Source organism: Archocentrus centrarchus, chromosome 14 (genome assembly GCF_007364275.1).
Source record: "Archocentrus centrarchus isolate MPI-CPG fArcCen1 chromosome 14, fArcCen1, whole genome shotgun sequence".
Lineage (NCBI taxonomy): Eukaryota > Metazoa > Chordata > Actinopteri > Cichliformes > Cichlidae > Archocentrus > Archocentrus centrarchus.
The window spans coordinates 27,651,937-27,666,020 of record NC_044359.1 but is presented as its reverse complement, the minus strand read 5'-3'; the positions used below and the strand labels follow the sequence as shown (position 1 = coordinate 27,666,020).

Below are 14,084 nucleotides of genomic sequence, written 5' to 3'. Positions count from 1 at the left end.
GATGCGCACGCGTGCCGTGCACGAACACCGCAGATCAGCGTTTCCATTAAACGTAATGCACGTGCACCCGTCATTTGAATGCGATTTAATTGGCGCGTAATTACGCACGACGGACGCGAACTCGGGAGTCCACATTCATAACTGTAACCGCGTGTACGTGTGTGTGTGTGTTGGGGCGTGGCTTTCAGTTACACAGCGTCCCCCCCTCCCACCCCCTTTTTCTTGCGTTTCTCCCTCCTCTTGAAAACTGCCATTGGGTCGGAAGTTGGGTGACACTCCGCCTGAGATACAGATCTACAAATGCCGCTTAAACGCCCCGCAGATCGCTCGCTGATGGTGTGAAAACATCCAGAGACGATGTACAGGTTAATTAAGGTGAGCAAACAAATATTAATTTACTTTCTAGTTTTAGGGGTTTTTTGGTTTAGTTTTTATTTTTTTTCTTCAAATGTATGCAACAGGCAGGAGGATTAACGCGCTATTAAGTAGCTATTAAAGGCTTGTCAACTTTGCAGTGAGGGTAAGTTGCTGCTTCTTCCAAATGTGCGAAAAAAAAGTAATCTTTTCTTCCCCACAGATGGCCGATCCTGCAGCTCACACTTGTGGAATATTCTTGGATTACAGCAGAAAGACTTGTTTTCTCCTCTGGGACTAGAACCGGTGTTGTAGGTGACCGTGTCCTCTGCCAACAGCCTGCAGTTTTTGGTCCTTTTCCACACTTTGCTGAGATGATTACGTTCTTCTACATCGTGATTGAAGTAGTGATTGCTATTCTTTCCGTTTTCGGCAACGTACTGGTGTGCTGGGCTGTTGCGATCAACACCACTCTGAAGAACGCCACCAACTATTTTCTGGTGTCTCTGGCTGTGGCTGATATTCTAGTCGGTTGCCTCGCCATCCCCTTTGCCATAACCATCAGCATCGGGATAAACCTGGACTTTTATGGATGTCTCTTCCTTGCCTGTTTCGTCCTGGTGCTCACTCAGAGCTCCATCTTTAGTCTCCTCGCTATTGCAATTGATAGATATCTAGCTGTCAAAATCCCTCTGAGGTGAGTGTTCATTTTGTTTCTGCTTGTTTTTACTCCTGAGAACGCAGCCTGTCCAGATCAGCATTGAGACACTAAAACCTCATTTAGTCTTAACGCTTTATTTGCTTTCTTTCTAACAAAGTCTTTCCCAACAAGAGCGGAACATGTGTTTAATGTGCCCTGGTAGTTTGACATTTTATTCATACACAGTGTGTGAAATAAGCAGAAAAACACGGTTTCTTCATAAAGGAGCTCAAAGTAAGTGCTGTCAAGTATGCCCCACAGAAAAGCAAAGATCAGGATCAGCTCTGTGACCTTATCATTCAGTTTCTCGGAGCTGCTCGCTTAACATCTAAACGTGGAATGATAATCAGATAAGACCTCAATCGCCTGTCTAACAATTATTTAAGCCTGGTGTTAAAGATAAGATTACCAAACTGAACTGACTGCTTCCATCCTGGGTTACATCATCCTAAGGCTGTTTAGGTAATGCCACCTTTTTACACGTGCTGGTGACTTGGTTTAAAATCTGCGTCTGCGAGTATTTGTACTCTTCCTTTAGTTGATCCCTGGCTGAGGTTTGATCCTCTGGCGGCAGGGCGTGTGCGTCTCATCTGAATCCCTGCAGCTCATTAAAAAAAAACAAAAAAAAACAAAAAAAAAAATCGGTCATGAAAACGTGAGGTGTGAGATCAATATCTCGCCAGAGTGCGTCGCTTCTGCTGAAACCTCACGGCAAGGCCACCAAGCTCTCCACCGTGCGGCCCCTGAAAGTGCCCGCAGTCCACCTGAGGAAACGGAGAGATGGGCTGAGGGGACAGAGCGCTGCCGCGTGACATGCCCGTTAACTGGAGAATACGAGCTTTATTATCAGATGGGGATCGTCTTTGTGCCGGTGGTGTTGTTCTTCGCGTTTCACCTTGTTAGCGAGTTGGCAGTTATTTGGGGGTGGGGGGCTACACACACCAGTGTAGTGAATGTTGTGAGAACTGGACGTTGTTTTGAGGGGCTGCTTTTGCTGCGAGGCTGTATGACTGAGATGTGCTGTCATTTCCATCAGGCTCAGATGCTGGCAAGAAAGGACAGCTTGACACTAGTCTGGGATGAAAGTTGTCTGCCACCAACCAAGCAAAAAAAAAACCCCCTTTGCTTCTATTTTCAACCTACAGATGGTAAAATAACACATTTTACACACAGTTTACTCCCTCACACAGAAAACAGACTGCTTTTAAACTTCCAACACACTCCCAACATTCCCTGTGAAAAGTGCTCTCTGTGACCCATGCTGTACATACTGTACATTCGATAATAAGATCAGTGTGTGGGGCTTGTGTGTGTGTGTGTGTGTGTGTGTGTGTGTGTGTGTGTGTGTGTGTGTGTGTGTGTGTGTGTGTGTGTGAGTTTGGTCAGTCTTTCATCCCCCCGAGGACACAATTCTAGCTCAGATAAAAGTGTTTTTGCAGATGTTTTTTAGTGTAAGTGAAAGGCCAGCAGCAGATGTTTTAAACCCCATGAGATAACAGAGCTGCACACCCACTCAACACCCGCCTCAAGCCCCCCGGCTTCCCTGTTGGTGTTTATCAGAAAAAGGCCCTCTGGCTATTTTGTCCAGCTGTCCTGTAGGAGGTTTCAAAAAAAGCAAACTTTATGCACATCATGGAGCTCAAAGTATGATCCCCCACCCACACAGGAAGGACAGCCTCGCTGTGGTGTCTGAATGTGAGCCTCCTCTCACCTCGGGCTGCTGATTTAAACACATCTCTGCTTCATAAATTTAATGGAGCGTTTCTTGTCTTTGTCCCGGCTCATCTATAGGCTCACTGGGTGTGGCGCTGCCTCGTTTTTGATGTAAATCCAGCTTTAGTTGTATTACAAATGATGAAAAATGGATGCTTGCATTAGAGTGGAAGTGCCAGGAAAGGCTCTTTAGATGGTGGGACTTCAAACAGCTGATCCATATTTATGGATTCTGTTCAGTGGAGAATAATGGGAAAACAGGGTGTAGATGGAAAAATGCTTAAACATGCAAACGTCCAGTGAGGGAAGAAGGGATCGCTCTTAGACCTTTAGCGAGGCATGAGTTATCCACAACAAATGCAGTGAGTCAGTGAGTCCTGAAGTGACTTGAGATCAACTGTAGAGACTGGAGAAAGTGCAGAGTGAAGTAAAACGAGTAACGCTGGTTAAAGTGTGTCAAAGTTCCTCAGTATGGTTTGAAGAAGCCTTTGAACTCAGTCTGGCTTTAAGACCAGTGTGGCTTCTGTGGCTCGTCTTGAAATATCAAAATTTGATGTTTATCTTGCCAAATGACAGCGTTTCCACAAGAGGAAGGTTTAGTGTAACGTCACAGACACTTGGCAAAGACGCACATCAGCTTTTTTCTTTTTTTTTCCTGAGAGTTTGATGAGAATCTGGGCACCACACTCATATCTTTGTGCTAAATATGCAGCCAGGAGAAAATGCGAGCCAGGCTCAGTCTGAGAGTAACAAAAACCTGCCCGCCAGCACCTCTGAAAGCAAAGTAATTAACCTGCTCGGTCTCATTTGTTTAATCTGTACAAAAAAAATGGAAGTGCAACACGTGGCTCTCGCTCCAGACTTAACTCACAAATATGAGTTTTGTCAGCTTATTCTCTGAGGAAATGCCTTAATTACAAAGTGTTGCCCTGTTCCTTCAGTAATTGCATCATATTTTTTAAAAATCTTTTTAGTCGTGACTAACCAAACAGTAGCTACAGTGTACAGTTTCATAGGTGAGAAATAGACACCCCACCATAAAAGATCAAGTTTAAAAAAAAATAGATGTTTGAGGGAAGTATTGCTTTTGTTGTGAGTCAGCAAGATGCAGGAAATACACTTATGATGCTGAGTCAATCCTCCCAGTGAAGCTTAGATCTGCATTTAACCTCCTCTGTCACAAGAACATTGTTGTGTCTTTATTGGAGTGAAAACTTTTTACAGATTCAAATCTGTGTTTGCTTTGAGTTATGAAACCTGTTTTTTTTTTTTTTTGTTGTTGCTGTTTAGCGATACTCTACAAGCACAATTCATGATGCAAATGCAGCCCAGCTGTTTGCATACAATCTGCAATCTGACTGAAGTTCAAAAATCTCCTGCTGTCTCTGTGAACGGCCCACCTGTTAGACTGCGTTTGAAGCTGGGCTACAGACACAGCCAGACATTTAGGTGGATGTTGTGAGTGTTTAGTTTGTGTGTGTGAGTGTGTGTGTGTGTTTGTGTGGCCTGGCATAGGTCAGTGGCCCCAGGGCGGATGCACATTGACAGAGAGGAGAGGAGAGATGTATGGAAAATGGACCAGAGAGGGGGAGCAGAGCAGAGATAGATGCCAGCGTGTTGTCGTCATGCCAAAGCTAATCCGTTCAGCCGGTTGCTGCTTCCACTGAGAGAGAAACAGAGAGTGGGAAGTGATGTCCAGGAGATGGACCCTCTGGGAAATGGACCCTGTGCTGCCTGCTGTACTTTGTGATTAACACACAGAGGGAGCAGAGGATGGAGAAGAACACAGGAAAGTGGTGGTGGAAGTGAGAGCAGGAGTGCAGGTCATCGTGAGCTCTGAAGCGTCCTCTCCTCCCTCTTTGGGCAGAATGCTGTATTATTCATGGACCCAGGGACACCCGCTCGCTCTGCAGGGAGTCCAGGACGCAGGCAACGCTCCCCCAGCACTGATGAATGACTGATTGTTCAGACTGGAGCCAGGGCATTACTGAGGCTGCTGCAGGTTCAGATTTCTATGGAATAAAAAAAAAACTCTGATGTTCTTTGTAATTGTACAGCATGTTAACAAAAATAGGGTAGATCAGACATCACCAGTAGGCGGACCTCGGTCCGAAATGATGTCTCAAGCGGACCCGAACGGTAGTAGTGAAGCGTCCAAGGAAACCCACTGACCAATTGCATGCGAGTTTGGCTATACCACGTGATACCACCATGCTGGTTCCTGCCGACCGGTAAACTTTGTAACAAACAGGGTTGCTATAGTTAACGAAAACGGAAATTATAGATAAAATGACCTTTGTTTTCGTAATTTTATTTAAAACCCTTGTGGATTGATACGAAATTATTTTTTTCCGCTCTAACAGTTTAAGCTGCCATCAGGCAACTGTGTGCGTGCGTGTGCGTGCTCACCGCGGTCTGCAGAGAAACCGCACTGATCCTTCAACCTCTTCAGTCCTTGTGCGTTTCTGGCTACTTTTTGCTGCATTGTTTGAATTTATCAGTGAGAGAATAACAATCAGGAATAATAATCAAAGCATCAATATAAGGACTCACAGATGTCAGCAAATTCCTGGAGGGAGACTGCTGGAACTATCGTATATAGATGTGAGGAAATGAAGAAAGCGGAAAAACAGGGACAAATATGTTTGCAGCCAAAAAACTGAGCACAAAGAGCGAGGACCAAAAAAGTCCCAGCCGTCACATAAAACACCAGCACGCGACCGCAAGGTAATTAACACACACAATCCAGCTACACAAGCCAAGCATAAATAGTTTGCCACTTAAGTAGGTTGTGTACAGAGGCCGCATAGGCAAAAAATCTAATAACTGTGAAGCCATACAGTAGCATATGATTCACATCAGACCGTGCAGTGACCCCTCGTGCCCTATGGATACAAGAGACCATTCCCATCAGGATAGAAATGTTGCATCACAGGGTAAAGGTGATTACTCAGAACAACTTCATATTGATTTGCAGCAAACCTACCCTGTAAAGGGACTAGCAGACCTAAACCACACCCCCACGGTAAAGCAAAGACACAGGATTCCCTAACTGTAGCAGAGGCGATTGCTCTAAGACTGCAAGGGAAGCTCAGCTTCCCCTAAAATGTCAAAAAATAGGTGATCAAACATATACTGTTGTGTGTACATGTCATTGAATAAATATGCTCTCCAATGCGCTCAACTTTTGTTCATAATCAGCTTCTTATCACTGGTAACGACGCGGCTTTCCTCTCACTCATTCCCGCAGCTTCTCAGCGCTTTAAACAGTGTGGACGCTGAGCGTCCGCAGAGTTCAATAGCGAAGCAAAGAAAGCAGCGAAACGAGACGAGTCATTGGATAAATGCTGGGCTTTGCCGCTGCTGTATAAATAAACACACATTTTATGATGTAGGCCGAAATTGAGCTTCCCCTCCTTGAAAGACCAGCATCCGCCACTGAACTGTAGGGATAAGGGGTTCATTGCTTTCCTTTAATAAATCTCCTTTGTAGGTTTTGCTTCTCTCCTGCTCATTTTGCACATTTAGAAATCTCCTTTTAATGCAGTGGACTGTGCTGAGCTCCAGCTAAGCACTAAGACTGTAACTGTCTGTGGATGACGTCCTCTTAAACTGGCAAGTGTGGATGCTCATATTTGCTTGAGATGACCTGTGAGAACAATGTGAGTGTCGGGGCAGCCGTATGAGGTGAATGTGTCCCCCTGAAACAACACGAGCCATTTCCTCAATTTGTCTCAGTCACTGGCTATTTGTGGCCCTTTGTTAGTCCGTGTTAGCATCTGCATGGACCTTCCTTTTACCCTTGGCTGCTTACAGTATGTCTGGATGTCTCAGGCATCCAGGATGGGAGAGCCTAACAGAATGCAAGGGCAGTGAAAAGCAGAGCAGAAAAGGTGGCGGTCAGCTCAGGAGGCCGCAAATATTGTTCATGTATTTCATTCAGGAAATGGACAGAAAGAAGGGAGAAAGAAGAAGAACTTTGCAGAGACTAATGCTTGAACCCTGTTTAGTAGTTTATTAGGAGTGTGTAAGCTGCCAGCTCCTTAGTGCAAAGTTTAAGTGTCCAGTCACATCCTTATGAATGAAGCACAGGTGAATTTACAGCTAGGGTGTGATCGCCATTTGTCCTCCATCATGCATCTTGCACAGCCCTCTCGGCGGTGAGAGCACCTCTGTGGCACATTGTTTCCTGTTGTGTTACATGTGAGAAAGGACAACTTTAAGGTGGCCTGGCCTCATTCTTCCCACGTCATCTGCAGATCATTTCTCATATACAGAGTTTGATTTATCAATAATATTGGCAAACGGCTTGCTAACCTAAAGATTCATGTTTGTTTTTAAAAAGGGCTTATTAATCATTCACTAATGATTAACCTATTATTAGCTAATGGCTTAAGAACGACCTTTAATTTATCATTATTACAGATTATTACAGGAAAAAGTCACATTTTGATGTGTTGTGATCATGTATGCAGCGGCGGAGATCAGATGGATTATTTGTGACACTTCCAGCTCAGGCAGGCATCTGAGCGTGTGTGGGTGTATGTGTGTGTGCACGCGCCTGTCAGCATGCGTATGAGTCATTACCACACGGTCGCTTGAATCACTTTGAGGAAACGGCAAGCTTTGCTTTAAGCGCGCTTCACATGATGGGGACGAAAACGGGGGACGACAGTGGACTGACTCAACTGTGCGTCTTGATACGCGGCCTCACACACCTGCAGTTATGCATTTCATATCAACGTCCATATCATGAAGATGGTTTTAAGAGAAACACGCTGACTCAGTGTATGATCCTGTTGGCAACTCAGGACAGACTAAAATAAAAAAGAGGATCAAAAACAGTCGGTGCCGTTTCAAAAGTCTGACACTTATTAGAGTGTTCACACTCTGCCGGAGCAGCCTGTGAAACTCAGCTGCAGCATCTGAACGCAAACCTGTGAACAGGCCTCAGAACCCCCTGCGTTTAATTTCAGGAGCACACTTGTAGTATTATTTTAAGCAGAGCCGTGTGAGAGATGTGCAGACTCGATGCTTTCACGCTGAGGCAGATAATGTGCTCAGGACAAACTGCTGAACGGCACATGGTGAGTGTTGCACTTCTATAAAACACTGAAATCGTACGGAAAGCAGAACGGGATGTGACTCCATCTGGTTATTTATCTCTTCTTGTTTCATTTATAAGTTGTGTACTTTTTGAGTAGCTGTGGTTTCCACTGGTCACGCTCCATCGCTGCAGATTCAAACAGGATGACGGGATGTACTGGGATGAGAAAGGTCCTCATCAGGATGTTCAGTATAGAAAACAGTATGCATTTCTGTACTTTCTGAAATATCCAGCATTACATGAACCAGTTAAAGTTATCTCACTTTCACTTGTAATGCATGAGTGGTGATAATAACCCACAAGCACAGAATAGAAACCAAGTCAGAGACTATTCATGAGGACATTAAATTCTCATGTTGATTGTTGTTTATGTTTTTAATATGTGCAGTTTTGATTTTTCTCAGCTTGTGTTTGTAAAGTGTTATTAAATCCCCTCTGCCTAAAATAAACCAAACATCTCTGTGAAAATCAGTTTTGCAGTTTTTTTTTTACAAACCCAGGATTAATGCTTGCTTTTACACACATTTAAAGCTCATATTTTGTTGGTTTGACTCTAAGTTGCTGATTTAGTGGTGCTGTGTGAGTGTGTCGGGGTCGGGCAGCGCCAATGCTCGTCTTTGGTTTATACTCTCTGTTGTTGTTTGGATTGAACCATAAACAATTATGTAAAAAAAAATCTTTAATTTTGAAGTGCACAATCTCACAATACTTGCTTTACCTTCTCTGTCTACTACTGTGAATCCAAGTGCCAAAAGTACTCAGGAATAATGTGATGTGTAAGTAAAACAACAGTTTCTCTACCAGATTTTCTCCAGTGCAGAAATTATTTTACCAATTTTTGTTCCAGGTCTTCTCTGCTCTGTTCTCCCACACATAATTAGTCTTCTCCTACCAATTATACTTACATACACTGATCAAGCATAACGTTATGACCACTGACTGGTGAAGTAATAACACTGATTATCTCTTCATCGTGGCACCTGTTAGTGGGATATATTCAAGAGCAGGTGAACATTATGTTTTGAAAGCTGATGTGTTGGAAGCAGGAACAAAAGCACCGCTGAGCGGCTGCTTAGGATTTGTTTGGGGGGTTGTCAAAGTACTGTTATAGTAAAGTCCATGAACAAGTGTGTGAAGTGTGATGGGTCAGAGCATCTCCAAAACTGCAGCTCTTGTGAGTGCTCCTGGTCTGCAGTAGTCAGTATCTATCAAAAGTGTTCCAAAGAAGAAACAGTGGTGAACCAGCAACAGAGTTATGGGCAGCCAAGGCTCGCTGATGCACTTGGGGAGTGAAGACTGGCCCGTGTGGTCCAGTGATGAGCTACTGTAGTTAATGCTGGTTCTGATAGGAAGATGTCAGAATACACACTGCATCACAGTTAGTTGTGTATGTGGCTGCATAGCTGCAGACAAGCCAGGGCGTTCATGCTGACCCCTGTCCGCTGCCAAAAACCACAACAATGGGGACGTGAGCATTAGGACTGGACCATAGAGCAATGCACTCTGGGAAGAAGACAAGCCGGCAGAGGCAGTGTAATGCTTTGGGCAATGTTCCACTGGGAAACCTTGGGTTCTGCCATCCATGTGGATGTTGCTTTGACACGTACCGCCTACCTAAGCATTGTTGCAGACCATGCACACCCTCTCATGGAAACGCTATTCCCTGATGCTTTCAGCAGGATAATGCACCCTGCCACAAAGCAAAAATGGTTCGGGAATGGTTTGAGGAGCACGAGTTTGAGGTGTTGACTTGGCCTCCAAATTCCCCAGATCTCAATCCAGTCGAGCACCTGTGGCTAACATCTTACATAATGTTATGCTTGATCTGTGTGTGTGTGTGTGTGTGTGTGTGTGTGTGTGTGTGTGTGTGTGTGTGTGTGTGTGTGTGTGTGTGTGTGTGTGTGTGTGTGTGTGTGTGTGTGAGGGAGATGGTGAATATTGCTAATATGGTCACCTTTTGAACTGTGAATCACACAATGCTACTCTTGTAAAGTCACAGATTAAAAATGTCCCTTTAAGTGTGACTCTGGATGCACTCGTTAACTCCTGCTGTGTTTTCTGCAGGTACAAGGAACTGATGACCGGTAAAACTGCCAGAGAGATCATTGCTATTTTATGGATTCTCTCCTTTATTATTGGCCTCATCCCGTTCTTTGGATGGAACTTGAAGTATGACAGGTGTAGGAACAGCTCTGTGACAAACACTACGAACACGAGCTTGACAGCAGGGACAGCGAGGGACTTACCGCACAGCTGCAAGCTCACGTGCTTTTTTGAGAGTGTAGTAGACATGCATTACATGGTCTACTTTAATTTCTTTGTGTGCGTGCTGCTGCCACTGCTCATCATGTTGGGCATCTACCTGAACATCTTCAATGTGGCCAGGAAGCAGCTGAGGCAGATCGAGCTGAAGTGTGTGGGCAACGGTGACAGCCAAAATCACGGGTTGCTGCAGAAGGAAATCCGGGCTGCCAAATCCCTCTCCATCATCGTGGGACTGTTTGCCATTTGCTGGCTGCCTGTCCACATCCTCAACTGTTTCACGCTGTTTTACAAGAAGCTAGATCTAGAGGTTGTCATGTACGTGGCAATCATTCTGTCTCATGCCAACTCCGCAGTAAACCCCATCATCTACGCTTACCGAATCAGGGACTTCAGGGTCACCTTCCGCAAGATCCTGAGCCCCTTCTCATGCAAGAAGGAGAAGTCCCTCAGCTCCAATGGCAGCAAACGCAACAAAGACCAAATCATCATGCCCATCGACCCTCTGCTATAAGGAGTCGTATAGAAGGAGTATTATCTGTGTCAACTGTTGTTTCAGTCTTGATTTTATTTTCCAGAGTTTTCTGATGTTTACAGAACAATGGTATGATGTATGAAGATGTCAAACACGCCTTGAATGTGGACATTTATTTATGTACTGTGGAACGTATCAGGGGTCAAGCAATGAAATGTTTCATAGTAAGTCTTACATAACTTTTCTATTGTGAAGGATGTATTAAAAAAAATATATATATATATATTAAAAGCTAACTGGATTTGTTGGACTGTGAACGGGATCCAAACTAAAAATACTGTTTATCATCCTGAATCCAACATGTTACAAGTACAAACGCTCCTCTTTACTGCCATTATATTTTATATTGTCAGCATTCAGTGCCGGTGTTTATTAACTTATTTATTACAAAACCCTATCTTTGAGAATGTAAAGATCAAAATCCTTTGTGTGGCTACATCTGTACTTGTGGACCTAAAAGGTACAGCAGTAGTCTGTCCGTGGTTATTTTTCTGGCTCGTGAACCTCTAAATTCAATTCATATTCTTGCTTATCACAACTTCATATACAGATAGTTTTTATAGCTTTTACTGACTTATGAAAGGAGCTGAAAATGTGGTCATTTTCATTTCACTGTTCAGAATTTGTGTCAGATAACAAACACATAATACCTGTATGTAGCAGAAATGTTCTCAGTGTTGTCTGTTGCTTTCAGACTCGAGTAAATGGCGGCGTTCGAGGGCGTTCCCACGTGTGTGCAGGAAGAAGAACTCGGCAGTGTGGAGATGGAAGGAAAATGCACTTTTCTGCTTTTTTGGAAGTTGCCAGCAATGGAGTAAAAAAGAAAAAAAAAAAAAAAAAACAGAGGGAGAAAAATAAAACAAACAAAATGGTTTTAATTTCACATGAATCATGTCTCAAAGCCACTGGGGGCTCAAAATTAGTTCGAGACTCCAGTGACTATGATACAGACTGAGCACTTTCTGGCTCCAAGTAGTTAGGAAACCCTTTGGAAATGCTGGGATTTCTGCTTGTGCGGTTCCAGATAAACACACTGAGGTTAAGTTAATAATGCACAAAAGGCTATGCTTTTCTGTCATTATGTAATCACTCACAGTGTAGGCTGGAAGTATTAAGTATACTCTGATAATATTAACTGCTAAAACCTTCCTGTAGCTGCTTATGAGAGCTGCACAGCAATGAGGAACCGTTCCATGCATCAATATTTTGATTGAACCAGCTACACAATCACTGATCTGGTCGTTCCAAAACCTTCATTTTCGCCGTTTTCAGCCATTCTGTCATCGATTCACTAAACTTCAGGTCATGAACTGCTGAGCTGACATTCTCTGGTAAAAGTGTTTCTTGATACAATCTTACATTCATTGTTCTCTCAGTGTTTGCAAGGTTTTTATGATGCTCCCCACACAGCCAGTAACAGGTTATAGAGTTAGCATCAGAAACTTTTCCACCTCCAAAAAGTTTAGCTTCTATTTTCTCCATCTGTCCTTGGACCCTGGCCCATAAGTGTTATTGGGTACTCAGGTGGCATCCATCATCATTCTTATTCAGTCTTTTTGTTATCGTGACACATGAACAAATGCTTTAGAAAGTTTCAGAGATGTCTGCAGGTGTTTTGTGTTGCTCCTCTGTTCTTCTTTCATGTTGTGCAGGGAAGAGAGACGCAGCACTTCTGTAGTCCATCTTATTTGCATCTTTCCAGCTTTGTGCATCTCTGCAAAGCTTCTCTAAGGTTCTGAGACTTCTTTTGATTGAGGACCAACCACCAATCTTTCTAATGAAGAGTATATATTTTTTTAATGTCTTCATTGATAGATAAAGGCATATAAAGTCATATAACCCACACATTCCCTCTCATTTCCTTAACTGGAAACCTACGTTTCTTAAAGTAACCTTTGGAGAAGTTGTTAGCGTAGAGGTTCACTTAGGTTTTCCACCCAGCACTGTGAGTGATCACTCTGTGCTGTTACCCTGTGTTACCAGTTCAGTCAGATTTTGTTCATCTATAATCGTGACCTAGATGAAGGTCAGACCATTTTTCATGAGCGATCACTGGAGAAATCCTTGTAATTCCAAAGGATTCACTAACTTTGTCTTGCAGCTGCAGAAAAATAGCACAATTTGATTTGAGGCAGACCCATTAATATGATGCAGTTTAGCACAACACGTGTGCCTGTGCTCCACATAATTTACATTTTTAAATGCTCAGGAAGAGGAAAACTGATTGCATCCTTTATGGAAACATGGCATCTTCACAGTGCTGCTTTCTATTTAGCCAAATGATGAGATACTGTAGTAGACCTGAAAGCCAAGTCAAACTTAATTCTTCAGATCAATGCAATTTGATTTATTATTCTTTATCCCAGCACTTAAATACATAAAGCATCATTGCTTTGATTTATCTGGGTGTAAATGAATGTCACTTGCCTCAGGGGTACAGCTGGCACCCCCCCAGGCCGAAGCAGACAGTCTCAGTTGGAACCTCGAGGCCCTGTTAGTGAAATCTCTGCACTGACATTAGCTTTTTAATTTAAGAAAACGTGACTATTGTGCTCTCCAACCTCCTGTGCATTAGCAAGTTCAACTGAAAAAAAAAAACAGAGAATGTGATGTGGTGACACTGAGGAAACACTGTATCAGACACATCTGTCACTCAGCGGTGCAGCATCAGAGCTCAGCACAGCCACGAGCTTTTAGATTACAAAGAAAGGTCCAAAAACCGGTGAAATTATCCAGAGCACAGAAGTTTTGTTTGGAGTGTTGTAGCCTGAAGGTGTTTTTGGTCGCCGGAGAGCCATCATTACTGCGACGAGGGCTTGGCACTAGCATTTCAGATCATTTCCTGTTCAGTATGCTTCACTGGTGGTGGTAAACCATGCTGTCTATCCATCCGCGCTCGCTTCCAGTGCTTCATTATCTCCATCTTCATTTGCTTTTGTGTCCAGTGATCCACCTCTGACTAATTCAAGGGCTAAAATACAGGAGTGTGCAGCATTAAGTACATTCCAGCGGAGACATCTACACTGTAAATGCGCTGTGATGTTGTATTATTGTCTATGTTGGCTGATGTGTAAAAAATAAGTACTGTAGGTGTTCAGCTTTTTCAGCCAGCTATCGATGTCCAACTATTGCCTTCTTTTTCAATTTTAACAGTAAGCCGAATAAGTTGATGGAGTTCAACATTCCTGCCTTTCATTCCGAAGTACCTGGCTGTCAGTGTGCTGTAGTGTTGTTACTAATCAGGAAAAACATCCTCTGTGGTAGAGCTGATGTTCATGTTTTCCAGAGGCCATTCTTTGGTTTATCCAAAAACTGCAAACTGATGTTGCTATTTAACATGATGAACTCTGTATGTATGGTGAATTATTTTGTTAATAAAGGCAGTGTTTATATCGTTTTAAAAAAAAATCAGT

General features: G+C 43.4%; 1 protein-coding gene across 2 annotated transcripts; it reads left to right on the top strand.

Moving 5' to 3' along the window:
- The first annotated feature begins 240 nt into the window (after positions 1-240).
- On the top strand, positions 241-14,052 carry adora2b (adenosine A2b receptor). Of its 2 annotated transcripts, XR_004020953.1 has the most exons (4): positions 241-375; positions 578-1,051; positions 9,939-10,835; positions 11,366-14,052. XR_004020953.1 is itself a non-coding variant. In XM_030745610.1 (3 exons), exons 2-3 carry the CDS (start codon positions 729-731, stop codon positions 10,648-10,650), a joined length of 1,035 nt encoding a protein of 344 aa, XP_030601470.1. In that variant the 5' UTR covers positions 241-375; positions 578-728; the 3' UTR covers positions 10,651-14,052. The 2 variants fall into 2 exon arrangements, 1 of the variants encoding a protein (XP_030601470.1); XM_030745610.1 differs by having other exon boundaries at positions 9,939-14,052.
- The last annotated feature ends 32 nt before the right edge of the window (positions 14,053-14,084 follow it).